The sequence below is a fragment of the Eptesicus fuscus genome, chromosome 15 (assembly GCF_027574615.1).
Source record: "Eptesicus fuscus isolate TK198812 chromosome 15, DD_ASM_mEF_20220401, whole genome shotgun sequence".
In the NCBI taxonomy this organism is placed as follows: domain Eukaryota; kingdom Metazoa; phylum Chordata; class Mammalia; order Chiroptera; family Vespertilionidae; genus Eptesicus; species Eptesicus fuscus.
Window position 1 is genome coordinate 77,897,533 of NC_072487.1, and position 27,604 is coordinate 77,925,136.

General features: G+C 67.7%; 1 protein-coding gene across 1 annotated transcript in view; it reads left to right on the top strand.

The window, feature by feature from the left end:
- COL5A1 (collagen type V alpha 1 chain) overlaps window positions 1-27,604 on the top strand; it is a 103,801-nt gene that overhangs the window by 71,798 nt on the left and 4,399 nt on the right. Inside the window, exons 37-64 of the mRNA XM_054726870.1 lie at window positions 767-820; window positions 4,183-4,236; window positions 5,037-5,144; window positions 6,996-7,085; window positions 7,181-7,234; window positions 7,880-7,987; window positions 9,220-9,327; window positions 10,171-10,224; window positions 10,348-10,401; window positions 10,495-10,602; window positions 11,406-11,459; window positions 11,545-11,652; window positions 11,828-11,881; window positions 12,519-12,626; window positions 13,076-13,129; window positions 13,377-13,430; window positions 14,648-14,701; window positions 15,589-15,642; window positions 16,155-16,262; window positions 16,343-16,396; window positions 16,476-16,529; window positions 17,334-17,441; window positions 17,935-17,988; window positions 18,861-18,896; window positions 19,247-19,300; window positions 20,131-20,386; window positions 20,480-20,592; window positions 25,027-25,095. Of these exons, the coding sequence (XP_054582845.1) occupies window positions 767-820; window positions 4,183-4,236; window positions 5,037-5,144; window positions 6,996-7,085; window positions 7,181-7,234; window positions 7,880-7,987; window positions 9,220-9,327; window positions 10,171-10,224; window positions 10,348-10,401; window positions 10,495-10,602; window positions 11,406-11,459; window positions 11,545-11,652; window positions 11,828-11,881; window positions 12,519-12,626; window positions 13,076-13,129; window positions 13,377-13,430; window positions 14,648-14,701; window positions 15,589-15,642; window positions 16,155-16,262; window positions 16,343-16,396; window positions 16,476-16,529; window positions 17,334-17,441; window positions 17,935-17,988; window positions 18,861-18,896; window positions 19,247-19,300; window positions 20,131-20,386; window positions 20,480-20,592; window positions 25,027-25,095 (2,238 nt within the window). The remainder of the gene's footprint in view (window positions 1-766; window positions 821-4,182; window positions 4,237-5,036; window positions 5,145-6,995; window positions 7,086-7,180; window positions 7,235-7,879; window positions 7,988-9,219; window positions 9,328-10,170; window positions 10,225-10,347; window positions 10,402-10,494; window positions 10,603-11,405; window positions 11,460-11,544; window positions 11,653-11,827; window positions 11,882-12,518; window positions 12,627-13,075; window positions 13,130-13,376; window positions 13,431-14,647; window positions 14,702-15,588; window positions 15,643-16,154; window positions 16,263-16,342; window positions 16,397-16,475; window positions 16,530-17,333; window positions 17,442-17,934; window positions 17,989-18,860; window positions 18,897-19,246; window positions 19,301-20,130; window positions 20,387-20,479; window positions 20,593-25,026; window positions 25,096-27,604) is intronic.

The following is a 27,604-nucleotide window of genomic DNA, read 5'->3' on the forward strand; positions in this document are numbered from 1 at the left end:
CCTCCGTCTCACCCTCGTCCCCACGGGCCTCTCCTGTGGCCTCCCACGGGCCTCTCCTGTGGCTCCCACGGGCCTCTCCTGTGGCCTCTCACGGGCCTCTCCTGTGGCTCCCACGGGCCTCTCCTGTGGCCTCCCACGGGCCTCTCCTGTGGCTCTCACGGGCCTCTCCTGTGGCTCCCACGGGCCTCTCCTGTGGCCTCCCACGGGCCTCTCCTGTGGCTCCCACGGGCCTCTCCTGTGGCTCCCACGGGCCTCTCCTGTGGCTCCCACGGGCCTCTCCTGTCGCTGTGTCGTCCTAGCTCTGTTTTTACCAGGACACCGGTCATCGGCCAGGCCCGCCCCCGCCCAGGCTGCCCTCGCCCTGACCCGAGGACATGAGCAACGCCCCTACCTCCAGCCGAGGCCCCTTCCTGGTCCCCGTGGCTGGGACTGTGGGACACTGTGTGGGGGGCCCAGGTCCACGCGGGAAGGGAGACCCATCTAACGGGGGGATTTTGCCTAACGGGGGCCCCGTGGGGCTGACCTCTGACCCTGACAGGCCTGGGGCCTCGTGCACCCGCGCCTCCCACGGGCTGGACCTCAGGGAGCTGCTGACCGCTCCCCGCCTAGTCCCCCCACCTCCCGGGAGTGAGGGTGGCAGCAGTGTGACCTCGGGTTCGAGGGGACGATGCCGGTGCCAGGCTCCTGCGGTGACCTCCTCGGAAAGGAAGCGGCGGCTCGCTGCGGCTCCTCAGAGCTGAGCGCCGTCCCCTCTGCTTCTCCCCAGGGCCCCCCCGGCAAGGACGGGCTCCCGGGACACCCTGGCCAGAGAGGCGAGACCGTGAGTATCGCTGCGGGGGCACGGGCAGGCCGGGCCTCGCCCCACGCCCGCACGTGGGCACGCCTCGCCGCCCGCCCGCCCGCTTCGGGGAGGGTGTCAGCCTGGGAAGGCCCCCGAGGTCCGTCCTCCGACCTGGGGTGAGGCCTGTCTGGGGACGTCTCTGTGCAGAAGGCGGGCGACCGCGCCAGGTCAAAGGTCACACGTGAAGGCCATGGGCACACTGAGCCTGTGCGGCCGCCTCCTTTCCCCCGAAGAACTCGGTGCAGCGACTCGAGCTGCCGCTCTCTCTCCGGACGCAGTGGGCTCCCCAGGGCCGGCTGCTGCTCGGCTGTTTCTCGCTGTAAAGCCCAGAGAAGGTCCTGGTCGGTGTGCTCAGTGGTTAGAGCATCGGCCGGTGCACTGTAGGGTTGAGGGTTCGATTCCCAGTCAAGGGCACGTACCTGAGCTGCAGGTTCCATCCCCCTGCAGGAGGCAACTAATCACTGTGTCTCTCACATCGATGTTCCTCTCCCTCTCCCTCTCCCCCTTCCTGCCTCCCTCCCACTCTCTCCAACAATCAATGGGAAGAATACCCTCAGGTGAGGATTACCAAAACCTAAACCGACCAACCAGAAACCCAGGAGAGGGCCGTGGGCCTGGCACCAACGCTGGCTGTCCAGCCGGGTCCTTCCGGCCGCGGGGCTGACCACGGGGGCCTGGAGGGCCCTTCACCCGCGTGCTGCTGACCAGCGGCCGGGCCATCAAGGCTGACCTCCGACCTTGCCTGCCTTTAGTGATGCCCATTGCGGGCCAGGCCATCAAGGCTGACCTCCGACCTTGCCTGCCTTTAGTGATGCCCATTGCCGGCCGGGCCATCAAGGCTGACCTCCGACCTTGCCTGCCTTTAGTGATGCCCATTGCCGGCTGGGCCATCAAGGCTGACCTCCGACCTTGCCTGCCTTTAGTGATACCCATTGCGGGCCGGGCCATCAAGGCTGACCTCCGACCTTGCCTGCCTTTAGCGATGCCCATTGCGGGCTTGGCATCTGGAGGGCGAAGGGCCCTGCCATTCCGGTTGTAAGAGAAGCAGGGATGTCCTGCCCGTGAGCCGTTTGGGATTCGGTCCAGCTTCACGCTGTGTCCACGGCAGACGTGTCCCAGCAGTGGGTGTGGGAACACCGTGACCTTGAGCTCACCAGTGACCTTGAGGCTCCGGGCTCAGCCGGTTCAGGACTCGCAGGGCCGGCGAGCTCCGTGTGGCCGCCCTGGGGGGGCTGGCGGGGCGGCGCTCTCGTCTCCCTCCGCAGCCCCTCCCGCGGTCCGTTCTCTGCGGGCCCAGCACACGCGGCGGCCTCCTCCGCGGAGGGCGGCTTTGATGCGTGTTTAATCTGTTCCTCGGTGCCGGCTTTAAAAAATCCCCGTCTCTCTGGCGCGTGGTGATGGAACCTTATTTAACCGTACCTCCCTGCGCTCCGCGGCGTGGTGGCTGATAAATGGAAATTGCTTTGCTCTTTGGTTTATGAGAAAAATGAAAACACTGGCCTGAGCTGTGCGTTCTCCTCTGATGCCGCCGAGGAGGCAGGCGGGGTTCGCGGAGCGGGAGCTTCCCTCCGCGGGCTGTTCTGGAGAGGCTGGCCGGGTGGCCGCTGCCGTCTGTGCCGGGCGGGGTCCCAGGCGGCCACCCGTAGGCGCAGGGCACCCGCTCCAGACCCCCCGACGGGGCCGCCACGGGGAGCCCAGAGGCCTCCTGGGCGCGGCTTTGTTCTTCCTTTAAAAACGGAAGCAGCCCTGGCCGGTGTGGCTCAGTGGCTAGAGCTTCGGCCTGCAGACCGAAGGGTCCCGGGTTCGATCCCAGTCAAAGGCACCTACCTTGGTGGCAGACCCCTCCCCGGCCCGGGCCCTGGTCCGGGTGTGTGTGCGGGAGGCAACCATTCGATGTGTCCCTCACATCGATGTTTCTCTCCGTCTCACCCTCTCCCTCCCACTCTCTCTAAAAATCAATGGAAATATGCCCTCGGGGGAGGATCAACAAAATAAAAACAAAAACAGCAGCAGACACGGTCACTTCTCCTCCCGCATGTGAGCCCAGCCCCCTTCTCCGTGAGGGACGGATTCCCTCCTCCGCAGCACGGGGGTCCCCGACCCAGGACCCGGCCGGGCCTTTCTTGCTTCCCCGCCCCGCCCCCCCCCCGGGCCCTGCCCTCCTGGCCCGCTGAGCAGGGTGCCCTGGAGCCGTCAGCTCCGTTTCTGACCCTGTAAGCGCCGCCTGCAGCCAGCTGGGCCAAAGCAGGGAACCCGCAGAAATGCGGAGGCCGAGCCGGCGTGGCTGAGCGTGGCGTCGCCGGGACCTGCCCACGGCCTCCCCACAGGAGCCCGAGACGTTGAGGCGGGTGGTTGCGTCCATGCCCGTGTGCAGAGCAGACACGGGAGGTCCCGGGGACGCGAGCCGCCGGCACACGCAGACGCTGCGCCGGGGAAGACCGCGCTCCTGGTTGAGGGCGCGGAGGGCAGCTCGAACCCCGCCCCGCACCTGAGGCGCTCGCGGCGCGTGGCGTCGGTAACGAGGCACAGCCCAGCGGTCGCGCCCGGTCCAGCTCTGGACGCTGGAAACGGCATCAAATCTGCCCAGAAAACAACACGTTTAGTGACGTTATAACGATGAGCAGTTTTTAAACACATCTTTTTATTGATCCAGAGAGGAAGGGAGAGGGAGAGAGAGAAACATCCATGATGAGAGAGAATCATGGATCGGCTGCCTCCTGCACGCCCCACACTGGGATCGAGCCTGCAACCCAGGGCCTGTGCCCTGACCGGGAATCGAACCACGGCCTCCTGGTGCCTGGGTCCACGCTCAGCCACGGGGCCGCGCCGGGCGGGCGGATGAAAGGTTTTATTTTTTTTTTTTTAATTTATTTTATTTTTTTAAGACATTTTTTATTGACTTCAGAAAGGAAGGGAGAGGGAGAGAGAGAGAAAACATCAATGATGAGAGAGAAGCATCAATCGGCTGCCTCCCGCACGCCCCACACTGGGAATAGAGCCCGCAACCTGATCATGTGCCCTTGATTGGAATCGAACCCAGGTCCCCCCAGTCTGCAGGCTGACACGCTATCCACTGAGCCAAACCAGCTAGGGCGGATGAACGGTTTTACAACACACCCCTCCGCGCAGGCATAGGAGGGAGCAGCGTGAACCTGCCGAGTCGGCTTCATGGCCTTCGTGAGCCCACGCAGAGGCGGAACGAGGAACGGGTCCTCTCGAACGAAGGGGGACACGTGGGGAAGGGACCGGGTGGGGGACCAGCCCCGTGGGACCCGCGCAGGCGGGGGGAGGGGAGGGGTATGGGCCGCTGCGGCTGTCTCAGCGTGCGACTCTCTTCACAGGGTTTCCAAGGCAAGACCGGCCCCCCAGGACCCCCGGGCGTGGTCGGCCCTCAGGTGAGACGCAGACACACGCACACACACACACACACACACACACACGCACGTGAGAGGGCCACCCACGGCTTAGGGGCCAGCTCCCCAGGACGCTGAAGGGGTGGGTCCTGCTCGTAGACACGCTAACGTCTGGCGATGCTGGTGAGCACCGGACACGTGCTCCGTGCAGGCAGCCGATGGCGGGACAGAGGGGCGGGTCTGGGGACTCACCGTGAGCCAGGCGGGCAGAACGGGGGCCCTGCCCGAGGCCCACAGGCAACGGGGGCCAGACCGGGCGGGACCCGTGTGCCCGTGGCCTCGCTGTGGCGCCCACGGCCGCCTGCTCCTGGGCTTGTGGTTCTGATACTTCCCGATCTGAGTGGGGGGCGGGCGGCAGGACCGGTGGCTCCGAGCGAGAGGCAGGGCTGGCACCCTGTGCCCTGGGACGTCCCCACCTAATCGGCAGGAAGTGAGACACTGACCCGCCACAGCCACGGGCTGCGGGACACGTGGCCGAGCCTCTCCCGTGGCGGACGTGGCCGACGTGGCCGCCCTCGCTGCCCTCGTTCCCCTGCGACTCCCGGGAAGCAGCCCCAGGGCGTGGCGCCGGCCGCGGCCCCGCACACACCCTCCCAGTTCGCTTTGGGCTCCTCCTTCCTGGGTTGTGACCGGAAGGGAGACTTGCACAGCCACGTGAGGGCGAGGGTGTGGGCGTGCCGTGGCCCTCGGCTCCGCAGCCTGGGCCGTCCTTAGACGGAGGAGCAGGAGGGGGCTCCCCGGGCGTCCCCCGACATGTGTGGCTGATGCTGACCTTCCCACAGGGTCCCACAGGAGAGACGGGCCCGATGGGCGAGCGTGGCCACCCCGGGCCCCCGGGCCCCCCGGGTGAGCAGGGCCTCCCGGGCCTCGCTGGGAAAGAAGGGACGAAGGTGAGTCGCTCAGACCTTCCACGCCAGCCCGGCTTTCCCGCGGGATCACTGCCGTGGTGGTCTGTTTTCTCTGCTCTTCGCTGATGGAGGCGCCATTTCTGACAGGCACCCCCCCCCCACTCCCCGTGCCAGCCCACTGCCCTGACCCTGACCTCGGCCCACGGCCCTGACCCTGACCTCGGCCCACTGCCCTGACCCTGACCTCGGCCCACTGCCCTGACCCTGACCTCGGCCCACTGCCCTGACCCTGAGCTCAGCCCACTGCCCTGACCCTGAGCTCAGCCCACTGCCCTGACCCTGACCTCGGCCCACTGCCCTGACCCTGACCTCGGCCCACCGCCCTGACCCTGAACTCAGCCCACTGCCCTGACCCTGACCTCGGCCCACCGCCCTGACCCTGACCTCGGCCCACTGCCCTGACCCTGACCTCGGCCCACTGCCCTGACCTCAGCCCACTGCCCTGACCCTGAGCTCGGCCCACTGCCCTGACCCTGACCTCGGCCCACTGCCCTGACCTCAGCCCACTGCCCTGACCCTGACCTCTGCCCACTGCCCTGACCCTGACCTCGGCCCACTGCCCTGACCCTGACCTCGGCCCACTGCCCTGACCCTGACCTCAGCCCACTGCCCTGACCCTGACCTCGGCCCACTGCCCTGACCCTGACCTCGGCCCACTGCCCTGACCCTGACCTCGGCCCACTGCCCTGACCCTGAGCTCGGCCCACTGCCCTGACCCTGACCTCGGCCCACTGCTGCTTGATTAGAAGGGGATGGGCTGACCCGCCGCAGCGCTGGGCCTGAAGGGTCTGGGTCCAGCCGTCCTTGCCCTCCTGCCTGGGGCAGGGTCTGTCCCAGCTCCTCCCCGCGTCACAGCTGCTCCAGCAACACGGAATGCCCTGACCCTGCATTGCCTACGTTTTCTGGAAAGCGACCCTTTAAACGATCCCCCACGTGAGGGACAAAATAAACCCTGACGGCAGAGGAGGGCGCCTTTCCGTCTTCCCTGCCGGCCCTGGCTCTGCGTCCCTCTGTCCCAGGGGGGTGGGGGGGGGCCCGCCAGCCTGGGCGCCCGGGGCGGGGGGGGGGGGGGGGGTCGGAATTCCTGTGGATTCGCATGAACATGCGCCGGCCGGCCCTTTTCCGCGTTCCTGTGAGTCACACGGGGATGTAAGCTCTCCAGCCTGTATACGGCCACACGCAAGGGCGCCAACTTAATGATACAGTCAAGTTCCGCCAGGGAAGAAACACTGAAAACATTACGTGCACGTGCGTGTGCGTGTGCGTGTACATGTGTACTTGAATACACACGTACTTGGGAAGTGGATGTGTGTGCGCGTGGCCTGTACGTAGATGCTGTCTGCGTGGGGAGCAGCAGGGACAGGTGCAGGTCCCGTCACGAGGAGGCCTCTCCGAGCTTGGGAAGGAGGGGAAGGGCGGCTGGTGTGGAGAACCCCACGCTCCATGTTGGGCCCCAGAGAAAGTTCCGGAAGAGCTCGCAGCTTCAATGCGCCTGCAGGAAGGCTCAGGCTCGGGGCGCCTCTGCAGAGGCTTCGGTGCGGCCTGCCTGTGGGCGGTGCCCCAGCCCTTCGCTGTGGGTGCCTCTGAGGACCCCAATCCACAGGAAGGCAGACCCGGCGGCTCAGCTCCGTCCGGCCCACGTCCCCAGAACCACACCCAGCGGCCCGGCCACGGGCCCCCGGCGCCGGCGTGGGCCACGCTCCAGGGCGCGGAGCTGCCACCCAGCGACCCAGCCAGGACTCCGGTTCCTTTAAAGCCACGCGCCCGGACGTCCCACCTCCCGCAGCCCCCATGGCCCCGGCCCTGCTCACCCACCTGTGGCTCTGATTTCAGGGGGACCCAGGCCCCGCCGGCCTCCCCGGGAAGGACGGCCCCCCAGGACTGCGTGGCTTCCCCGGGGACCGAGGGCTCCCAGGTCCAGTGGTGAGTACGGGGCCGGGCGGGGGACGGAGCGGACACTGCCCAGCCCGGGGCGCCCTCCCCGCCGTGCCCTTGACCCCGATCTCAACGCTTTGCAGGGAGCACTTGGACTGAAAGGCAGCGAGGGCCCCCCAGGCCCGCCGGGCCCCGCGGTGAGTGTGTGGGCCCCCCAAAGCCTTCCCTGTGCTCTTGCTCGGAACCCGCCCTGCGGGGAAGGCGGGTCCCGCTGTGGGTCCGCGGAAGGCCGTGGCGGAGGAGAGGGCGGGGTGGGGTGGACAGGAACCTGTCCTGCGTGGCAGCGGTGACGGAGGACCAGGGGGGCCGGGCAGTTGAGAGGGAGGCTGAGTGGCTGCCTGGCGCCTGGGGGGGGGGGGGGGGGAGCAGTGGGAGGGAGTGGACGGAGCCCCGTGGCCGCTAAGCGTGGGCTCCGGGGTGGGCTGTCCGCACGCCCAGGGCCGCCGAGGCGGGGGGGTGGGGGGGGGGGGAGCCCGCACAGGTGGGAGGGCCGCCCCCAGAGCCACGGGCCAAGGTACGCTCACCTCCAGGAGGCTCTTAAAGGGGCCGTTCCCAGTCACTGGGGTGCGGGGAGCAGGCATGTGCTTGGAATTATGGGAGAGGCCGTTACTGGGTCGCGGGGCAGAAACGCAGAGCCGCGAACGCAGGACCAGAGAGTCCGTGTGGCGGCACCCGGGAGCCCCTGTGGGCTCTGAGCGAGGGGGGGGGGGGGACCGCGGTGCTTGAGGGAGTCTGTGCCCCTGGGGAGCCTGAAAATGGACCCCTTTCTTGCCCCGCCCCAGGGATCCCCGGGCGAGAGAGGTCCAGCCGGAGCTGCCGGGCCCATCGGAATCCCAGGGAGACCCGGGCCCCAGGGACCCCCAGGGCCAGCCGGGGAGAAAGGAGCACCTGTAAGTACCACTCGGAGGCCCCGGGGACCCCCCACCCCCTCTCCTGGGGGTTCCCCTCACCTGGGGGTTTGCAGGATGCGGGGGGGGGGGTGGGTTTGGGGTGGCCCTCCAGGTGAGTGAGTGTGCGGGTACGTGTGTAGGACCAGCGTGTCCTGACTGGGGTCCGGGGGCGGGTCCCTAAGTCGGCCAGGTTCTTTCATGGCGTCTCCTGAGCGGGAGGGTGCTGGGCAGCTCCCGGCAAGATCATCCTGGCACGCCTGCGCGTCTGTGCCCGACACGTGCCGGCACGGGGGGCTGGACAGTGTGTCCGAGTGGGCCGCCCAGGCTCTGGGCCCCGTGGGGGCGCCGCCCGCTGTGTGCACGCCGCCCCCGCCTGTGGGCGTTTGGGACGGGCGCTCCCTTGGTTGGTCGGGGGCAGGTGTGGAGGGAAGAGGGGGGACGTGTGATGGGAAGATAAGAAGCCTCTTCTGGGCCCCGGTCACCCCCGTCCCAGTGACCCCACGGAGACCCCGGCAGGTCAGTGAGGGTGGAGATGCTCAGTGGGAGCTGGGGGGGGGGGGGGCGCAGGCAGGAAAGGCTCACGCGGGGAGCGCCCTGTCGCAGGGCCGGCGGCATTTAGACCCGACACTGAGCGTGCCCACCAGTGTGCACACCCTCATGCTGTGCATCGTGGGAGGACAGGGGTGCCCGGCTCAGGAGGGGGCGTTCCCGCCGCTCAGCGTGACGTGGGCACTGGTGGGAGTGAGTGACGAGCGTTACCGAGTGCAGTTGCCAGGAGGAGGTGGTAAGGTTATGGGGAAAGGAAGACTGTGTGTGTGTGTGTGTGCACGTGCGTGCATGTGTGTGTGATGTGAGTGGGTGGGTGTGCACGTGTGCGTAATGTGTGTGTGAGTGTGTGCATGTGTGTGCATGTGTGTTTGGCAGGGAGGGTGTGGGCAGAGAACCGAGGCTAATGAAGTTGCTGAGGCTGGAACTCGGCCCTCCCGGTCTCCAGGCCTAGGGGTCCCGCACGGGGGTCTGCTGGGCCGGGTCCGGATCCAGGCTCTGCTGCTCACCACCAGTGCCTCAGTTTCCCCTCTGTGCAAGCAGCCCTCCCAGGACGGTGCGGATGCTGCTGGGGAGCGGGTGGCGAGGGCGGCCTCAGCGAATCTGGCTGACGTCACTGCCCCGCGTCCTGTCCGGGCCTCCGGGGCTGAGCTGACGCGTGTGACGGGGGGTCTTCTCTCCTCCAGGGCGAGAAAGGCCCACAAGGCCCCGCTGGCCGCGATGGTCTCCAGGGTCCGGTGGGGCTCCCCGGCCCGGCCGGCCCTGTGGGCCCCCCCGGAGAAGACGGAGACAAGGTAAGGGGAGCCGAGGACCCTCCTGCCCGAGCGGTGCGGCCGCTGGCCGGGGCCCGGAGGCCGGGCAGGGCGGCCACTGAGGCCAAGGGGCTCCAGGGGCAGGGGACCCGTGTCCTCCCCCCGAGTTCGGGGAGAGCTCGTGCATGCGTGGTGATTAGCGAGATCAACGTTCCCTTTTACTCAGGAGACGTCCTCATAAACATTATAATTCATCCAGGAGCTCGCGGGAGCTTAGAGCCCGCTTCCCTCTCGGGCCGTGTCCATCCGCTGGCCGGGAGCGAGCGGGGCGTTCATGCCCCGAACGGAATCCTCTGATTCCCCCGGCTCCTCCGCGGCGGGTCACGGCCCCGGGAGGATTAGCCGCCCACTCAGCAGGGCCGCGGCCGCTGATCGATGCTGTGAGCGAGGCCGGCGCCCGGAGTTGATGCATCGATTCCCACGCTGTGACCGTGGCGCCGGCGGCTGATGCGTGGTTTAATGAAGACGCCGGGCTCAGCATCCGAGATGGAGCCAGCCGCCCACAGGGACCCGGGGAGACGGGGTGGCTCTTCGCGGGCGTAGAGTCGAGGTGCCCGCTGTGGTCAGAACCTGACAGGCGGAGTAAATGTTTCCGTTGGGATTTGACCGCCGTTTCCCGTCGGCTCAGCGTCCGTACGGCGTCGGCCGGGGCCCGTCCCTTCAGCTCTCACATTAAAAAGGAAACCGGATGATCACACGGGAGCGGCTCCTCCCGGGACCCCGTGGAGCGGCGGTTACTCGCAGTCGCCGAGATACGTGAATCACGGGGAGCAGATGAGACCCGCACGGTTTGGGGGCTGACGGGTCCCCCGCTTCTTCCCACAGGGAGAGATCGGGGAGCCGGGGCAGAAGGGCAGCAAGGGCGACAAAGGAGAGCAGGTGAGCGCCGCGGGCGGCCACGGCGGGGCCGGAGCTGAACCCGACGCCCCCGCCTGCTCTGCCGGCCTCTCCCCGGGCCGCAGCTGTGGCTCCGGAAGCAGCCGTGTCCGTCTGTTCCCACAGGGTCCGCCCGGGCCTACGGGTCCTCAAGGCCCCATCGGACAGCCGGGCCCCTCGGTGAGTGTCTGCGGTCCAGGCCGCTCAGGCCCCCGGCCCCCCCAGCGGTGGGCAGCAGGACGCAGGCCTCACCCCCCCATCGTGTCCCCACAGGGAGCGGACGGAGAGCCGGGGCCCCGGGGCCAGCAGGGCCTTTTCGGGCAGAAAGGGGACGAAGGCCCAAGAGGGTTCCCCGGGCCCCCTGGACCCGTGGGGCTGCAGGTAACTGGGGAGTGGACGGCGGGGTCTGCTTCAGCGGTGCCCCGCCCTGCTCTGCCCTCCCCTGCCCTCCTCTCCCCTCCCCGGCACGCCTCCCCTCCCCTCCGTCTTTGTGAGAATGGGGAAACCAAGGCTGGGCTGCAGGGCCTCCCGGGCTCCCCACACATCGGAATGGCTGCACCCTCCCACAACCCCAGGTGCGCCTGCATTGACGTTAGCCCGTGACGTCTACTTCCGTGGCCATAGTAGACACATGGAAAGTGCCGGTAAACTGTGAGGAAACGCACACACCTGGGGACGCCAGCTGCACACACGGGGCACATGTCATGGCCACGCCTTCCGCGTGTGCGTGTCACACACACAGATGCACACTGGTGACTTTACTCGGTTTCTGCAAAGTGGAGTCCCGTCGTGTGGGGGGGGCTCGGACCCAGCTCCCCCCTTCCTTGCCCGTCACGTGTCATGCTGAGGCCATTAAGTGTCCCCCGATCACGGCGGGGTGCGTTTGCCTCTGAGACCGTGGGGTTTGGGCGCTGCGCCGTGTTCCGGCGCGTGGTGGTGGCAGGATTAGCCCACACACTCGCTGCCGTCGGCTCGCGGCCTCCGGTTTGGGGAGTTGCAATGAGCCCCTGTCCACCCCCCTTCGCACATTTCTCTCCTTCCCGGGGCCGCTCGGAGGCCGAGTCACGGGGTCCCCGTATTAGCGATGGGCTTGGACGCATGTCCCGAGGCCCCGCCCCGGCCGAGCCAGCCGCCGTGGGTGCAGGCCGGGCCGCGCCGCCCTGCTCACCGCCTCCTGTCCGCAGGGTCTGCCGGGGCCGCCGGGGGAGAAGGGAGAGACGGGCGACGTGGGCCAGATGGTGAGTGTGCGGGACCCGGCCGTGGCGGCGGCTTCCCTTTCGGCCAAGTCGGCGTTTCTCCGTGTCCAACGCTCTCCTCTCCTAGGGCCCCCCCGGCCCCCCCGGCCCCCGAGGACCCTCCGGAGCGCCAGGTGCTGACGGGCCGCAAGGTCCCCCCGGAGGAATAGGCAACCCTGGAGCCGTGGGAGAGAAGGTGACTCCCGCCCCTGACGTCACCGTGTCCCATGAGTGTGTGCGTGTTTGTGTGTGCACATACGTGTGTGCACGTGTGCGTGTGTGTGTGCGTGCGTGTGTGTGTGTGTGTGTGTGAAGAACCCGGGTGTTGGAGCCACTGCTCTCGGCCCCACGTGACCGTGTTTCCTCCTCAGGGCGAGCCTGGAGAAGCTGGCGAGCCTGGCCTTCCCGGAGAAGGGGGCCCCCCGGTGAGTGGTGGGCTGGGGGGGCACGGTGCATGGGGGGGGCTCCCGCTCTGCCTCGGTGTTCCCATCCGGGAATCAGAGCCACAGGTCCTCTTGGGCCTACCTCACGGGGTGCTGCAAAAAAGGGCGCACGTGTGTGCGTGTGTAGATGTTTGTGTGCATGTGTGCACACATGTGCATGTGCATGTGTGGGGGGTGCAGGAGGATGTCAGCACATATGACTGGCGGCTGCCAGTGGCAGGGTGGTCGTGGCATTCCAGGCCCTTCCACAGGCTGCGGCCACTGCGGGCCGTGTCCCCTCCTCAGCCCCGTGAGGGCGCCAGACCCTGCGGTCAGATGTGAACTCCCTCAGGCTGCTGGGGGGTCTTGGGGGCCCAGGAGGCGGCTGGTGGGCAGAGGTCTCCTTGGCATCCAGCTGCTCCCCCCACTGCGAACCCCAGAGAAGGGGCCCCTCGGGGTCCGTGCTGTCCATCGTTTAGTCCAGGGCCGGTCCCGCCCCGAGAGGCAGTCGCAGCCTCAGTGGCCCCAGAAAGCCAGCGGCTCCTCAGGGAGCCGCCCAGCCCCCTCGGCCCAGCCCCCACCCCCACCCGGCCCCGCGGGCCCGCGCCTCGCCCTGGGCTCATGGCACCCTTTCCCGCAGGGACCCAAAGGCGAGAGGGGGGAGAAGGGCGAGGCGGGCCCGTCTGGTGCTGCTGGACCCCCTGGACCCAAAGGCCCGCCCGGCGACGACGGCCCCAAAGGCAGCCCCGTGAGTAGCTGAGACGCGGCGGCGCCCGCGCCCGAGGCTGGGCCGGGGCTCTGGTCCCCGTTCCTCCCGCATCGCGGGTCCCGGGGAGCCTCTAGGTAGAGGTCCTCACCCCGACCCCGAGCCCAGGCAGGGAGCTGAGCGGGCAGGGAGCGTGCTGGGATGGCGCCGTGCCCCCGTGCCCACGCCCCTCCTGCCGCCCGCCCTGGCTCAGCTCAGGAGGCTCCTGAGCTGCACGTTCTGGAAGCCAGGTCCCAGCCGGGAGCTCAGACGGAAGGGATGGCCTCCGGGGAGCCGCCCGCCCCCGGCGCGTGTGGGGCTCGGATGATGCCCAGGAAGGGCTCCCGGGGCGATGGGCGCGGCCCTCAGAGGCCAGGCCGTTCCAGGGGAGGCGGCGGGGCGGGTGCGCTGGGCCGGGGCTGAGGGCCTGCACGTGCCTTTCTCCGTTCCAGGGCCCCGTCGGTTTCCCCGGAGATCCCGGTCCCCCCGGAGAGCCCGGCCCCGCGGTAGGTGTTGGGGCCCTGAGCCGTCCGTCCCCCACGATGCTGACCTGCCTCTGCACCCGTGCTTTCTTTCCGGGGTGGGGGGGGGGTATCCGTGAGCTCCCCCTGGGGCACGGTGCCCTCCCCAGGGGCATCCATCGGGGGTCAGAGGCAGACGCGGTCCCCGGTTTTGAACGCGCTGTGTCCCGCCCCACGCGATGGGACTCGGGTGCCGTCCGGAGACTGAGGGAGCTTGCTCTCGTCCCCACAGGGTCAGGATGGTCCCCCTGGTGACAAAGGGGACGACGGCGAGGCGGGGCAGACGGTGAGTGCGCCGTGACCTTTGGGGTCCGGGTGGAGGGCCTCTGTGGGTTCTTGGGATTTGCAACTTGCTTCTTTTTTTGTTGTTGTTTAAGCTTTTATTGGTTTTAGAAAGACAAGAGAGAGAGAGAGAGAGAAACATTGATGTGAGGGAGAAACACCCATCAGCTGCCTCCTGCACGCCCCGCACTGGGGATCCAGCCCGCAACCCCGGGCCTGTGCCCTGACCGGGAACCGAACCGTGACCTCCTGGTTCACAGGTCGATCGATGCTCAACCCCTGAGCCCCGCCGGCCGGACGCTTTGTTCATTTCTGACCAAAACCCTAACCCAGTTGGCTTGTGCCATTGATCCTGACCACGATGGGGTGCGGCTCCCTCGTGGGGTCTGGAGAGCGCGGACCCCTTCCCAGGAGGAACGTGCTCTCCGTCTGCCACTGGTTGGCCCACAGGGAGCCCATGACCTGCCCAGAGCCGCCAGGAGCCGTAGGGAAGCTTGTTTTATTTTTCAATTTATTGATTTCAGAGAAGGGAGGGAGAGGGAGAGAGAGATACAAACACCAATGATGAGAGGGAATCATGGATCGCTGCCTCCTACACACCCCACACTGGGGATCGAGCCCACACCCCGGGCATGTGCCCTGACCGGGAATCGAACCCGGGACCCTTCAGTCCGCAGGCCGATGCGCTATCCACTGTGCAATCCGGCCAGGGCAGAGGCGGCTTATTCCTGCTTGGCCGGTCCTGTCCGTCCTGGAAGGGGCTCTTCCCGTCGGCCCCCGGGCGGAGTGCACCCTGAGAGGGTTTGGAACATGGTTTCCGGCCGAGTCTCTGAGGGCGCTCAGGGCCCGAGTCCCGCAGCAGCTCCTCCCCACCTGCGCCCTCGGGGCGTCACTGCCTCCCCCTCTCCCCCCCCCCCCCCCCCCCCGTGCCGCCACGTCCACTTCCAGCAGGCGACGCTCACAGGCGGCGAGCCCGTCACGGGGTCCGGGGAGCGGGGGGGGCGGACAGGGGCAGCGGGCGGGTACATCAGCCCCGAGAGGGGGTCAGGGTCGGGCTGCCAGGAGGGGGGTGGGGGCAGCGGGCGGGCACATCAGCCCCGAGAGGGGGTTAGGGTCGGGCTGCCAGGACACGGACTCAGCGTGTTCTCCCGGCCTGAGCCCCGCCCAGCCCCCCGCGCCTCCCGCAGCCGACCGACCCCATCCTGTTCTCTCTGACTCCAGGGATCCCCAGGCCCCACTGGCGAGCCGGGCCCGTCCGGGCCTCCGGGAAAACGGGTAACGATTCCTCCTGCGCGTCCTCCCGCCCGCGATCTGCAGCAGCTCCCCTCCCGGGGGGGGGGGGGCGGGGGGGGGGCCGGGCGCTGCGGGAAGTGCTTCTGCGTGAGCGAGTCCTCCCCTCCGCTTCCCGCGCGGCCGGTGCGCCTGCGCCTCTGAGGGGGCCAGTGCTGACACCAGCACGATGGCAGCCGGCGGACAAACACCCCAAGGCTGGACCCCCTCCCGGGCAGCCTCCGAGGGCAGCGCAGGCCACGGGGCGGCTCCTGCATCTTTAGTGACCGGCCGTTAGCTGCTGCAGAAACTGAGCTGCGGGGTGTGGAACCAAGAGAGGGTGCCCCCCACAGCACCCAGAGCCCCCCCACACTCACAGCACCCAGAGCCCCCCCACACTCACAGCACCCAGAGCCCCCCTCACAGCACCCAGAGCCCCCCCACACTCACAGCACCCAGAGCCCCCCCACAGCACCCAGAGCCCCCCCACACTCACAGCACCCAGAGCCCCCCCACACTCACAGCACCCAGAGCCCCCCTCACAGCACCCAGAGCCCCCCCACACTCACAGCACCCAGAGCCCCCCCACAGCACCCAGAGCCCCCCAGCACCCAGAGCCCCCCTCACAGCACCCAGAGCCCCCTCACAGCACCCAGAGCCCCCCCACAGCACCCAGAGCCCCACACTCGCAGCAGCCAGGGCGCCCCATGCTGACCGGGGCCTGCTCCAGGCCGGAGCCACTCTGCCTGCATCTGGGGGCCTGCATCCCGCTGGCCAGGGGCCCAGGGGCGACCCCCATGCCCCTCCCGTCCAGGCCTGTCCCCTGCAGACCCTCCGCTCACTGGGACCCGCAGCCCCCTCACCCCTCCCCGTGTGTTTCTCTTCTGCTCCAGGGTCCCCCGGGGCCCGCAGGCCCTGAAGGCCGACAGGGGGAGAAAGGAGCCAAGGTGAGGAGCCGCTGCCTGCGGGGGGCGGGAGGAGGCGGCCTGGGTGCGTGGGGAAGTCCCGGAGGCGGGCGGGGCTGGGGGCCCGGGAGCTGGACGCACTGGGCCTGCCCCAAAGGGCGCTCGGTGGTGGCTGGGGGCACTGGGCTCAGGGTCCCGCCAGGCCCAGCACGGTGCGGCCACGGGCCTGGGTCCGGCCTGGGCCACCTCAGCTGCTCACCTGGGAGGCGAGGCCGTGACGGTGCCCCGGGCGCTGAGAGGGCGGGACGCGGCCGCCCTGCAGCCAGCACACGCGTGGGGCCGCCGGAGCTGCCGGAATCGCAGCAGCTGGCGTGACCCCCGGGGCTGGGAGCCCAGCTGGCTGGCGAGATGGGGGAATGCCAGGCGGCTTCCATAGGAACGTGGAAAATTGGGTGCCCCCCCCCCGGGATATCCGGGGGTGTTGGGGTCTGAGCAGCGTCTGGGCGGGGTGACCGCGCCCTGATGGGCCCATGCGCTCGCCTTGCCGCCCGCAGGGGGAAGCCGGCTTGGAGGGTCCTCCTGGGAAGACTGGCCCCATCGGCCCCCAGGGGGCCCCCGGGAAGCCGGGGCCTGACGGCCTGCGAGGGATCCCCGGCCCCGTGGTGAGTGACCGAGGCCTGGCGGGGCGGCGTGGGCACGGGGCGGGCACGGGGCAGCTCACACGGAGCCGGCTGTGTTTCAGGGTGAACAAGGTCTTCCAGGATCCCCAGGCCCCGATGGCCCCCCCGGGCCCATGGTGAGTGACGCCCCGGGGCGCCCCCGGCAGTGGTGGAGGCGGGACGGGGAGAGAACCTGACCCCGCCCTCCTCCCGCAGGGCCCCCCAGGACTCCCCGGCCTCAAAGGAGACTCTGGCCCCAAAGGGGAAAAGGTAAGGGGCACTCGGGGGCCGCGGGGCTGGGACCCGGGGCCCCTCGCGCTCCGTGGCTGCAAACGCAACAAGCCTGCACCCTCACCCGCCAGAGCCTGGGGTGGGCGCCCGGGCACAGGGGGCATCGGGGTCCGAGGAGCAGAGGCCCGTGGGGACGCGGTCTCCCGCCCCTCTCACAGGAAGTGGGGGGGAGAGGGGGGAGGGGGGAGGGCCTCGTGCCCTCCCATCAGGAGTGGTTTTCTGGGCGAACGTTCATTTATCTGTAAATGTCAAGCTCACTCAGGAGCCCGATGACAGTGGAGAGGGCGGCGTGGGGGCTTCCTCTCTCCACCCTCACCCACCCTGACCCCACACAACGAAAGCTGGAGGATCCCTTCCAGAACTTTCCGCCGGCTCATAGAAAACAGGCATTCTCACTCGAACCCATGCAGAGGATTTACCTTTAAAAACAAAACCGTGAAGCAGCGATCGTGTCCGCGAGCGCCTGGCCCCCTCCCTCCACGCCGCCCGGTGCCGTCCCGCGTGTGTTCGCCACGGGAACGGGCAGGAGGCGCCTGGACAGGGTCCCTCAGAGCCCCTGACCCCTGGCCTGCGTCGGGGCGTTCTTTTAGGGTTTCCCGTGTCAGACCCGCTGCCGTGTCCCCCACTGCCCTCCGGCTTCTTTCCATTCGGGAGACGTCAGCTGGTGGCCCGTGTGGCGTGGCGTGGCGTGGCGTGGCGTGGCGTGCTGCGCTGCCCCGTCTCTGCCCCGCGTGGGGCCTGAGGCTCTGCCACGGCGCTGCCCTCACGCCTTGGTTCCCACAGGGTCACCCGGGCCTGATCGGACTCATCGGGCCTCCGGGCGAGCAGGGCGAGAAGGGCGACCGCGGCCTCCCCGGCCCACAGGGCTCCTCCGGCCCCAAGGGCGAGCAGGTGGGTGACGGGCCCCCAGCCCGCGCCTCGGGTGACAAGGGCACAGGACCCGTGGGCTCTCTGTGCCCCAGGCAGGCGCTAAAGCAGGGCAAGGCCTGTCCCTCCGTGCAGACGGGAGCGGCCGGAACCCAGCGGCGGCCCTGACTGCGGCCCGGGCCCTGCCCACAGCGCGGCGGCCACGCAGGGCCAGACATTCCCGCCACCTCTCTGCGGGGCCTCCGACCCGGATCAGGGGCCAGGAGGTGGTGGGCGATTCTCAGCCTGGGGACCTGGGGACCTGGGGGGACTTGGGACCTGGGGACGGTCGGCCTCCCGGCTGGAGTCGGGCCCCAGGCCCCACGTGGAGGGGGCTGCCCTCTGGTGCGCCGGCCGCTCAGGGTCGGAGGGCAGCTGGGCGGGGAGATGTGGGCGTGGGCCTGGACGTGGCCGTGTGGGCGGGAATGAGGCTCGGTACCCCGTCACCCTGATAACGGCATTTTCTGCTCCTTCACAGGGAATCACTGGTCCTTCCGGCCCCCTCGGCCCCCCGGGCCCCCCGGGCCTGCCGGTGTGTATCTGGGAGGGTGTGGTCCCCGGTTGTTGCTGGGAGAGCAGGGAGGGGGGTCTGGTCTGGGCCTCTGTGCAGCTGGGAGTCAGGACAGTGAGAACCGGGATCGGGGCCCGGAGGGATCGTCACTCACTCCCCACGGGGTTCCGAGCGACAGGCACGGCTCTGCTCAGCCAGGATTTGTTTTTTTAACGATTGTTTCAACTTTTTAAAATTTTTAAATATATTTTTTACTGATTTCAGAGAGAGGAAGGGAGAGGGAGAGAGAGATGGAAACATCCATGATGAGAGAGAATCATGGACCGGCTGCCTCCTGCACGCCCCACACTGGGGATCGAGCTTGCAACCTGGGCCTGTGCCCTGACCGGGAATCGAACCCTGACCTCCTGGCTCCGAGGTCGATGCTCAACCGCTGAGCCACACTGGCCGGGCAGTACCCCGTACTTCAAAGTCATTCCCGTTGGCCTGGAGCCGGTGCCCGCCCATCCCCATCAGCCTCCGGGCCCACCCGGGCCAGGGCCTGGGTCCCCATGGCCAGCGGGCCCCCGGCTGATGCCAGCCTGGCCGGAGGGCACGGCGCCAGGGTCTGGGCCGGCTCGCCCTCTCGCCCTCGCCCTCCGCCGCCTGCGTGCGATTCCGGCCGAGGGGGGTGGGAGCCGACCCTGGTGACAGGACACGCCCCACCTCTGTGTGGGTGAGCACAGCCACCACCCCCCACCTCCCATCCCATGAGTCCAGTGCAGGCTCCTGGGAAGGGGGACACGGGGCGGGAAGGGGTGACGACCAGGCCCGGCCCAAAAGGAACAGGTCAGAGGTGGGTGCCCGGGGGGAGGGGCCTCCTGCTCGCTAATGCTCCGCCCCCCTCTCCGCAGGGTCCCCCCGGTCCCAAAGGTGCTAAGGGCTCCTCGGTAAGTGGGGTGCACCCTGCGGGCCCCCCACCCGGGGGAGGGGTGTGCACCCTGCATTGTCCCCACCCTGGGCCCCGCACGCCCCTGACTCACGTGGGTCGCGCCCCTCTCCTTCTGTCCTGTCCTGAGCTCACCCCCAGCCTGAGGGGGTGGCCGTGTCTCTGCCCAACAGAAAGCACCTTGTCCCCTGAGTTCCCATCGCGGGGCTATGGAGGGGCGAGGGGAGCTGTCACCTCCCTGCATGTTAGACCTGCCCCTCGGCCCCCACACGGACTGTCAGGGACCCCAGGGAGTCCGGGTCCCCGCAGGCCCCGTGGTCAGAGCTGGTTCTCCCCCCGCCCCTCCCGCAGGGTCCCACTGGCCCGAAGGGTGAGGCAGGCCACCCAGGACCCCCCGGCCCACCGGTGAGCAGCCTGAGGACGTGGAAGCGGGGGTGGGGTTCTAGCGCCGAGGGCCCCGTGGGAAGATGTGTCTGTGCCGTTCCATTTCCAGAACAACGTGATGGAGCGTGACAGTGGCGGGGCGGGGCCTGTCCCCGGAGGAAGCCAAGGGATGTAACCCAGGCGGGCTCCCTGGGAGCAGCAGAGAGGGAGGGACAGACAGAGGGAGGAGACGAGAGACAGGAGAAAGCACGTGTGTGTGTGCACACATATCTGTGTGCATGCCTGTGTGTGCGCATGTGTGCATGCCTATGTATGTGCACGTGTGTGCACGCCTGTGTGTGCATGCCTATGTGTGTGCACGTGTGTGCATGCCTGTGCGTGTGTGTGTGCATGTGGGGTAGGAGCAGTAGACAAGGCCTAAGGCGCAGGCAGCGCCCCCTTTGTCAGCGCAGCCTCTGGATGCCTGTCCGTGGCTGGGCCTCCTAACAGCCCCAGGAACACAAGGCTCGGGCCTTGCCAGCCTCCCGCAGCCCCACTGTGTGCAGCCCACGTCGGGCGTTGGAGCCTCGCTGAGGACAGACTCGGGAACACTAGGCCTGGGGTGTGCGGCCGAGGGCTGGCTGCAGAGACGGACATGGGCGGGGCCGGCTAGGGCAGGAGCTGGGTCCTGGGGGCACCGGATGCAGGTCAGAGGAGGGAGGTGCTCGGTGCAGGCAAGGCCCGGCGGGGACGGTGTGGAATGTTCCAGAAGCAGGGGAGAGGGAAGAAGGCGTACTGAGATGGACAGGTGTGTGCGACCCAGGGCCCGCCCGCCCTGTCCTGTCGCACCCACGCCGCCCCCTCCCCCCCAGGGCCCCCCGGGCGAGGTCATCCAGCCGCTGCCGATCCAGGCGTCCAGGACGCGGCGGAACATCGACGCCAGCCAGATGCTGGACGACGGGGAGGGCGAGAGCTACACGGACTACGCGGACGGCATGGAGGAGATCTTCGGCTCGCTCAACTCGCTCAAGCTGGAGATCGAGCAGATGAAGCGGCCGCTGGGCACCCAGGAGAACCCCGCCCGCACCTGCAAGGACCTGCAGCTCTGCCACCCCGACTTCCCCGACGGTGGGGCGCGCGGGCCCAGGCAGACGGGGCTGGGTGGGCACAGCGGCCAGGGCCCCCCCGGGCGCAGTCCTCACACGCCCCCTCCCCCCGCAGGCGAATACTGGGTGGACCCGAACCAGGGCTGCTCCAGGGACTCCTTCAAAGTTTACTGCAACTTCACGGCCGGGGGGGCCACGTGCGTCTTCCCTGACAAGAAGTCCGAGGGGGTGAGTGCCCGCCTGCCCGCCCGCCGCCCTCTCCGCCAGAGGTCCGGCTCACTGGGCAGCTTTAGGAATGGAAACTGGCCGGTTTTCGTCGAGGTTTGCTCCGAGGTCGCCATAAGGGGCAGTGGGGGTTCTTAGCCATGAGATGGGGCTGCAGCCCCGGGTTTCGGAAGCGGACGGACGCAGGCTCCTGTCTCCCCGCCACCCCTGGCGCCAGGGTTCCAGCCTCAGCTGGTCAGCTCCTTCCCTCAGTGACTCCCCAGTTCTGACCTTGCCGGGGTTCTTGTCCCAGCCTTACAAAGGGTTCAGCAATCTGGAGAAAGGGGCTGATGCGCAGATGATTAAGGAGTCCAAAGACAAAAGATAATTTTGAAAGGCATTGGGGTCAGAGGATCTTCAGCTAAAGGAACCGAAGACTCTCCTTGTCTAAGGACCCCGTGCTATTTATTAACACAATTTGTCCTAAGGCAAGGTGGAGGCATACACTTCAAAGGGTAAGGTTTCAAAGGGCGCAGAACATTGTCAGTTTGGGGAATAGCCTACAGCTGCTCAGGTGTTTGGCCAACAGGAGGCAGTAACGTGCCCTGAGCTGTCTGGCAGTTAATCCTATTCAGGTTTGGGGGAAGTGCCGTTCGGCCGTTCCAACAGGTAAACCACATATGTGGCTCACCCTTGTTGAGCCGCCCAAGCTTCACCAACCTTTGGGTGAAACTCTTGTAATTATTACATTCTGGAGTTGGTTCCCGCCATGACCTCAGACCAACCCGTAGCCCAGGCAGGACTGGGGCACAGGGACCCCGGCGCATCTTGGAGAAGCTGGCGTGCCCCGATTCTGGGTGCCGCCACTTTGGCGGCTCTGCTGCTGTCCCCGAGCGCAGTCAGCCCTGTGGTTGGCAAAGACCTTTCCCGGTGAGGCTCCCACTGCCATTTGTGGGTGTCGATTTCACAGTTACCTCTGGTCTCAGAGCCTGCCCTCCAGGGGGACGCTGATGTGTGTGTGTGTGTGTGTGTGTGTGTGTGTGTGTGTGTGTGGACAGGCGTGTGGATGCTGTGTGTGTGTGGACAGGCATGTGGATGGAGTGTGTGTGTGAATGGGGTGTGTGTGTGTGTGTGTGCGGACAGGTGTGTGGATGGTGTGTGTGTGTGCAGCCAGACGTGTGGATGGTGTGTGTGTGTGTGCAGCCAGGCGTATGGATAGTGTGTGTGTGCAGGCAGACGTGTGGATGGGGTGTGTGTGCAGCCAGGCATGTGGATGGTGTGTGTGCAGACAGGCCTGTGGCTATGTGCAGACAGGTGTGTGGATTGTGTGTGTGTGTGTGCATGCATGCAAAGACAGGCGTGTGGATGGTGTGTGTGTGTCTGTGTGTGTGTACAGGTGTGTGTTGCTTTCTGTCTTGTGTGAGTTGGAGGCTGGGCCCGGGACTGGTGAGGAGGACAAGGCCTCTAGTGGGGAAGGTCAGAGATGCCGGCTCAGTGCCCTGGGCTGGGCCTGGCAGCCCCCCCCCCCCATGTCCCCTGGGGCGGCTCCTGTCCTGGGAGGTTCAGGCTCGGCCGGCGGTCAGCAGCGCAGCCTCAGCTCCCTGGTGGCTCAGCGCCCAGGAGCACTGTCTGCAGAGAGCAGCCCGTCCCCGGGCACGGCCCCCAGACCCCGCTGCAGCCGCGGGAGTCAGCCCGGGGGCCGGACCTGGGCTCCACACTGACTGACAGGCGATTTGAGGGCCTCTCGTTCTTTAATCCTCGCCCAGGGGATTTCCCCATGGCTTTTCAAAGGGAGGGGGGAGGGAGGGGGAGGGGGAAGGGGGAGGGGAGAGGGGGAGAGAGAACATCGATCGGCTGCCTCCTGCACGCACCCCAACCGGGGCGGGAGTGGACCTGCAACCCAGGTGTGTGCCCTTGACCGGGAATCCAACCCAAGACCCTTTGGTGTGAGGGCCGCGCTCTAACCACTGAGCAACCGGTGAGGACCTCAATTTTATTTTATTTTATTTTTAAATACTTCTACTGATTTCAGAGAGGAAGAGAGAGGGAGGGAGAGAGAGAGAAACATCAATGATGAGAGAGAATCATTGATAGCTGCCTCCTGCTGGTCCCACACCCGGGATCAAGCCCACAACCCGGGCATGTGCCCCGACTGGGAATCGAACTATGACCTCCTGGTTCATAGGTCGATGCTCAACCCCTGAGCCACGCCCCGGGGACCTGGGACGGGCCGCAGTCTGTCCTGCAGCACGTGGATGCGCCCGCAGCCGTGGCTCTGCCCCTCGGCCCGCCGGCCGCACAGCTCCCCTGGGGGTCACTCCCTCCCTCGTTCCCTCAGGCCCCGTTCCCGGTCCACACCAGCGAGGACCCCATTTCTATGTGCCCTCACACCCAGAACCTGAACCCCGGGGGCCGGCACTCCCAGCAGAGGCCCCGGAGGGTCAGGAGGACATCAGCCCGGGGCCCCGTGGGCAGAGGCCCCGGAGGGTCAGGAGGACATCAGCCCGGGGCCCCGTGGGCAGAGGCCCCGGAGGGTCAGGAGGACATCAGCCCGGGGCCCCGTGGGCAGAGGCCCCGGAGGGTCAGGAGGACATCCACTTCTCACGCTTCCTGTCCCTGCCCGTCCTCTGCCAGCGGCCTCGCTCAGCTGGCAGGACGCGCTCCCGGGGCCCTGGCTGGTGGGGCGGCCGGGCGGCCGGCGGGTGGAGTGCTGAGCCAGGCGTCCTCGGGCGGGAGCCTCGGGCAGGTGGACACCCTCCGCCTGGTCCCCTGGGCCACAGGAGGGTGGGGGTGTCGGGCAGAAGCTGGGGTGAGGCGAGCACCGGCCTGAGTCCCTGGTCCTGTGTCCGAGGAGGCGGCCCTCTGAGCAGGTCACCACAGCCACGGTGTGGGCCCCAAGGCAGGAGGGCGGGGAGCCCCGAGGGGCCGGGGGCGCGGACACCCTCGTCCTCCAGGGGCCCCGTCCCGCTCCTGCCCGAGGCCAGCTCAGAGGAGAGGGGGGGCGGGGACAGGGATACGGAGCCGTGGCCCAGGCAGAGGCCCCGGGGACCTGGGACAGGCCGCAGTCTGTCCTGCAGCACGTGGATGCGCCCGCAGCCGTGGCTCTGCCCCTCGGCCCGCCGGCCACACGGCTCCCCTGGGGGTCACTCCCTCCCTCGTTCCCTCAGGCCCCGTTCCCGGCTCCACAGCGTCCCTGCGGCCTCGGCCCCTGCAAACTCCACAGGGAAGCCCCTCCCTCCCAGCGGAGGTGGGGGAGGGGGACAGGCGCTGTGCTCTGGGGCGTTCCCAGGTCACTCCTCCAGGAGAGAGCACCTACCACACACCACACAGCCACGCGTGCACACACACAGCCACGCGTGCACACACACAGCCACGCGTGCACACACACAGCCCACGCGTGCACACACACAGCCCACGCTGCACACACACAGCCCACGCTGCACACACACAGCCACGCGTGCACACACACAGCCCACACTGCACACACACAGCCACGCGTGCACACACACAGCACACGCACCAACCGCTCACACCAAGCTGGTCTAGCTGTGTCACCGACACCCCGTGAGCCCTGCCCACCCGTCCCAGGTGGTGGCCGCCGACGGAGCCACAGCCCTCCGCCAGGTCCTTCCCTGAGCCTGTCGGTCAATGTTGCTCGCGTTATCTCACCGGCATCCCGGCCTGTGACACTCCATTCATTCATTCACTCATTCATTCGTTCACTCATTCATTCGTTCACTCATTCATTCGTTCATTCATTCACTCATTCACTCACTCGTTCATTCACTCATTTGTTCATTCACTCATTCGTTCACTCATTCGTTTATTCACTCACTCATTCATTCACTCATTTGTTCATTCACTCATTCATTCACTCACTCATTCGTTCATTCACTCATTCGTTCATTCACTCATTCATTCACTCACTCATTCGTTCACTCATTCGTTCATTCACTCACTCATTCATTCACTCGTTTGTTCATTCACTCATTCATTCACTCACTCATTCGTTCATTCACTCATTCACTCATTCATTCACTCATTCATTCATTCACTCATTCGTTCATTCACTCACTCATTCATTCACTCGTTTGTTCATTCACTCACTTGTTCACTCACTCATTTGTTCATTCACTCACTCATTCGTTCATTCACTCACTCATTCATTCATTCACTCACTCATTCGTTCATTCACTCATTCGTTCAGGCCACAGGCACTGAGCAGGACCCGGGGCCGGGCTGGGCCCTGATGCGGGATAAACTGATCACAGGAAGCAGGTGCCTCAGCTCTGGGGCAGCCAGAGGCGCCCACAGGGTCCCTCCTGGCCGGGCACTGCGGCCACCGCGAGGGAGGGCCGGACGGGTCGCCCGCGCGGCAGGTCGAGGGCCTGTGGCTTCAGGCAGGAGAGTAACCCTGTCTTCTCTCTCTCTCCCTCGGCGCCCCTGCTCTGCCTTCAGGCCAGAATCACCTCTTGGCCCAAAGAGAACCCGGGCTCCTGGTTCAGTGAATTCAAGCGCGGGAAACTGGTAAGGCGGCCCCGCCCCGCGTGCCCTCACCGCGCCATCTCCTATCTTCCAGAGTAAGATGGCCCGCTGGCCCAAAGAGCGGCCGGCCACCTGGTATAGTCAGTTCAAGCGCGGGTCGCTGGTAAGTGCCCCCGGCCGCCCGCTTGCCGCACGGCCTGGCTCGCGGCTCTGCATGGGCCTCGCGGCCGCCGGGGCCACACCTGCTCCCGCCACCGGCCCAACCGCCCCATGGCACGCGACAGCTGGACACGGCATCGCGCCCCCCCCCCCCGCCCCCCACGGCCGCTCCCTTCAGCCTGGGGCAGACGGCGGTGTTCAGGGCCTGCGGGGCACGGGCGGGCGTTCAGGGCGCCGGAGCCACCGCTGCCGGACGCAGACCCCACTCGGCAGAGCGGAGGGCTTTCCCCGGCTCAGTCTTTAAAAATAAAATTAATTGTTGGTCTCCTGCTCCAACCTGGGGCAGGTCCCAGGTCACTGGACCCCCAGGGTCTCTCCCGGCCCGTCCGCTGGGCCCTGCCCGGCCCGAAGGCCGTTCTGATGGCCGAGCTGGCCCGGGGCGTCTCAGATGCTCCCCAAATGGCTACATCCGTGCCTGTTGCAACTCCTGGGTGGCCGGCCTTAACCCCCCCGAAGTGAAGACACGTGGGTGCCTGGAAAGAACAGAGTGGGGCGCCTTCCAGTCCCTGGGGAGACAGACGAGGGTCCGTACCTGCGAGATCAGTGGCCCTGGTGCCCAGGGGACACCCCACCCCGGACGCCTCCGTGGCGTGGGCTGTCTGCGCCCGCTCCCGAGCTGAACAGCCGCGCTCCGCTGGGGCCTGGCCTGACGCCTCTGGTCCTGTGGTCCCTGCCTCCGTCTCCATCTAGTCGTCCCGCCCCAAGCGGCCCTGAAGGAGGAGCTTTCTCCCTCGGAGAGAAGCGAGCTCTTGGGCCCCTTGGCTTCCGACCTGACCGTCCGCCCTCGGTCCCGCCCCAGCCTCTCCCGTGGGCCCGGGCCACGCCCCCACGAGCAGCGGGGTGGGGGCTTCCAGGTCGCTATGCCCGGTCACGCTCTGAAGGCCCTTCCTTCCTCCCGCGCAAGGCGCCTGGTGGCCGATGGATATCGCACGCCGCACGGCCCCCTCCCAATCACGCGGGTCTTTGCCGACCCTGCGGGCCCGTGCTCAGCTGGCCACGCCTGTGGGCTCTGCCTCTCTGGCCTCCTGTCTGCTCTGCCCTCCTCCCCCGCTCCTGCCCCCTCTCCACTGGCACACGGAGGACCTGGAGCCCAGGGGCTGGACCCAGTGCCCGGGGGCTCAGCGGGGTGGGCGGAGGGTCAGGGTGGTGGGCGCAGGAGTTGGGGGGCCGCCCAGAGCCAGGGAGGCAGTGGGGTCCTCCAGACATGACGGGACCTTCGTTCCAGCCACAGCCCCAGGAGCCCACCTCGGCTAATGTCCTGTCTCACGGACGGAGGGCCGAGGCTGGCGGGGGAGGCTGGCGGGGGGAGGCTGGCGGGGGAGGCTGGCGGGGGGAGGCTGGCGGGGGGAGGCTGGCGGGCCAGGGCAAAGCTCCTGTCGTCCCCACTCGCCATTTCTGGCTCTGATCCTGCGAGTGGACAGGACAGAGTTCTGTCCCTCCTCGAGGGAGCGGGCCTTCTGGGGCGGGCAGACCCGGCCGTGCCCGTGAAGACGGCAGTGCAGGGCCCTTGCCCACGAGGGCGGGTGTCAGTGGACCTGGGGTCCGCACGGGCCCTGGGCGGCAGCGAGCTGCAGGTCCTCCGTGTCCAGCCCCCGCTGCCTCCCCGGCCCCCCCCCCCCCCCGCCCCGCCTGCGTCCTCTCCCAAGTCAGTCACCTTTCCCGAGGAGCACCTGGCCGGCACGGTTGGTATTCAGTCCTCCCCAAGGTCCTCCCGAGGGCGTCTGGGTGCCCCCACCCTGCGGGAAGGAGCCAGGCCGGCCCCCCGTCAGGGGCGGGGACAGAGTCCGGGAAGTTCTCCGCGTTCCACGCTCCTCTCTGGGGAGGGCTGGGCCGGCTCAGACCCTGACCTTCCCTGTCCGCAGGATGCCACCCTCGCTCAGCGGCGCTGGGTGAGGAGAGCCTGGCTCCCGGGGGGAGGGCAGAGGAAAGACGCGCTGTCTCAGGGTGCGGAGACCGCTGCGGCCCCGGGCGGAGTCCCGGGCCCAGAGACGGTTCCCGCGGAGCTGGAGAAACGGGGACGGCCCTCGGGATGCCCTGCGCCGGCCCCGCGCCCCTCTGGCCGGGGAGCCCGGGTGGATGGCGGAGGGGGTGCCCGGGAGCCCAGTTCAGCCTGGCAAGTGACCACCCGGCGGCTGAAGGGCCTCTCTGTGCTGCCCTGGACTCGGACATCCCAGGGCTCCCCTGTGGCTCCAAGAGGGCGCCCGTCACCCCACCTCCCAGCTCTTGGCCGTACGGCCTGGCCCTCTGACCTGCCACTCTCACGCCCCCTGGCCAGGGCCTCGCCCATCACCGGCCCTCAGCGCAGGGTGCTCACCATTAACGGAACCTAATG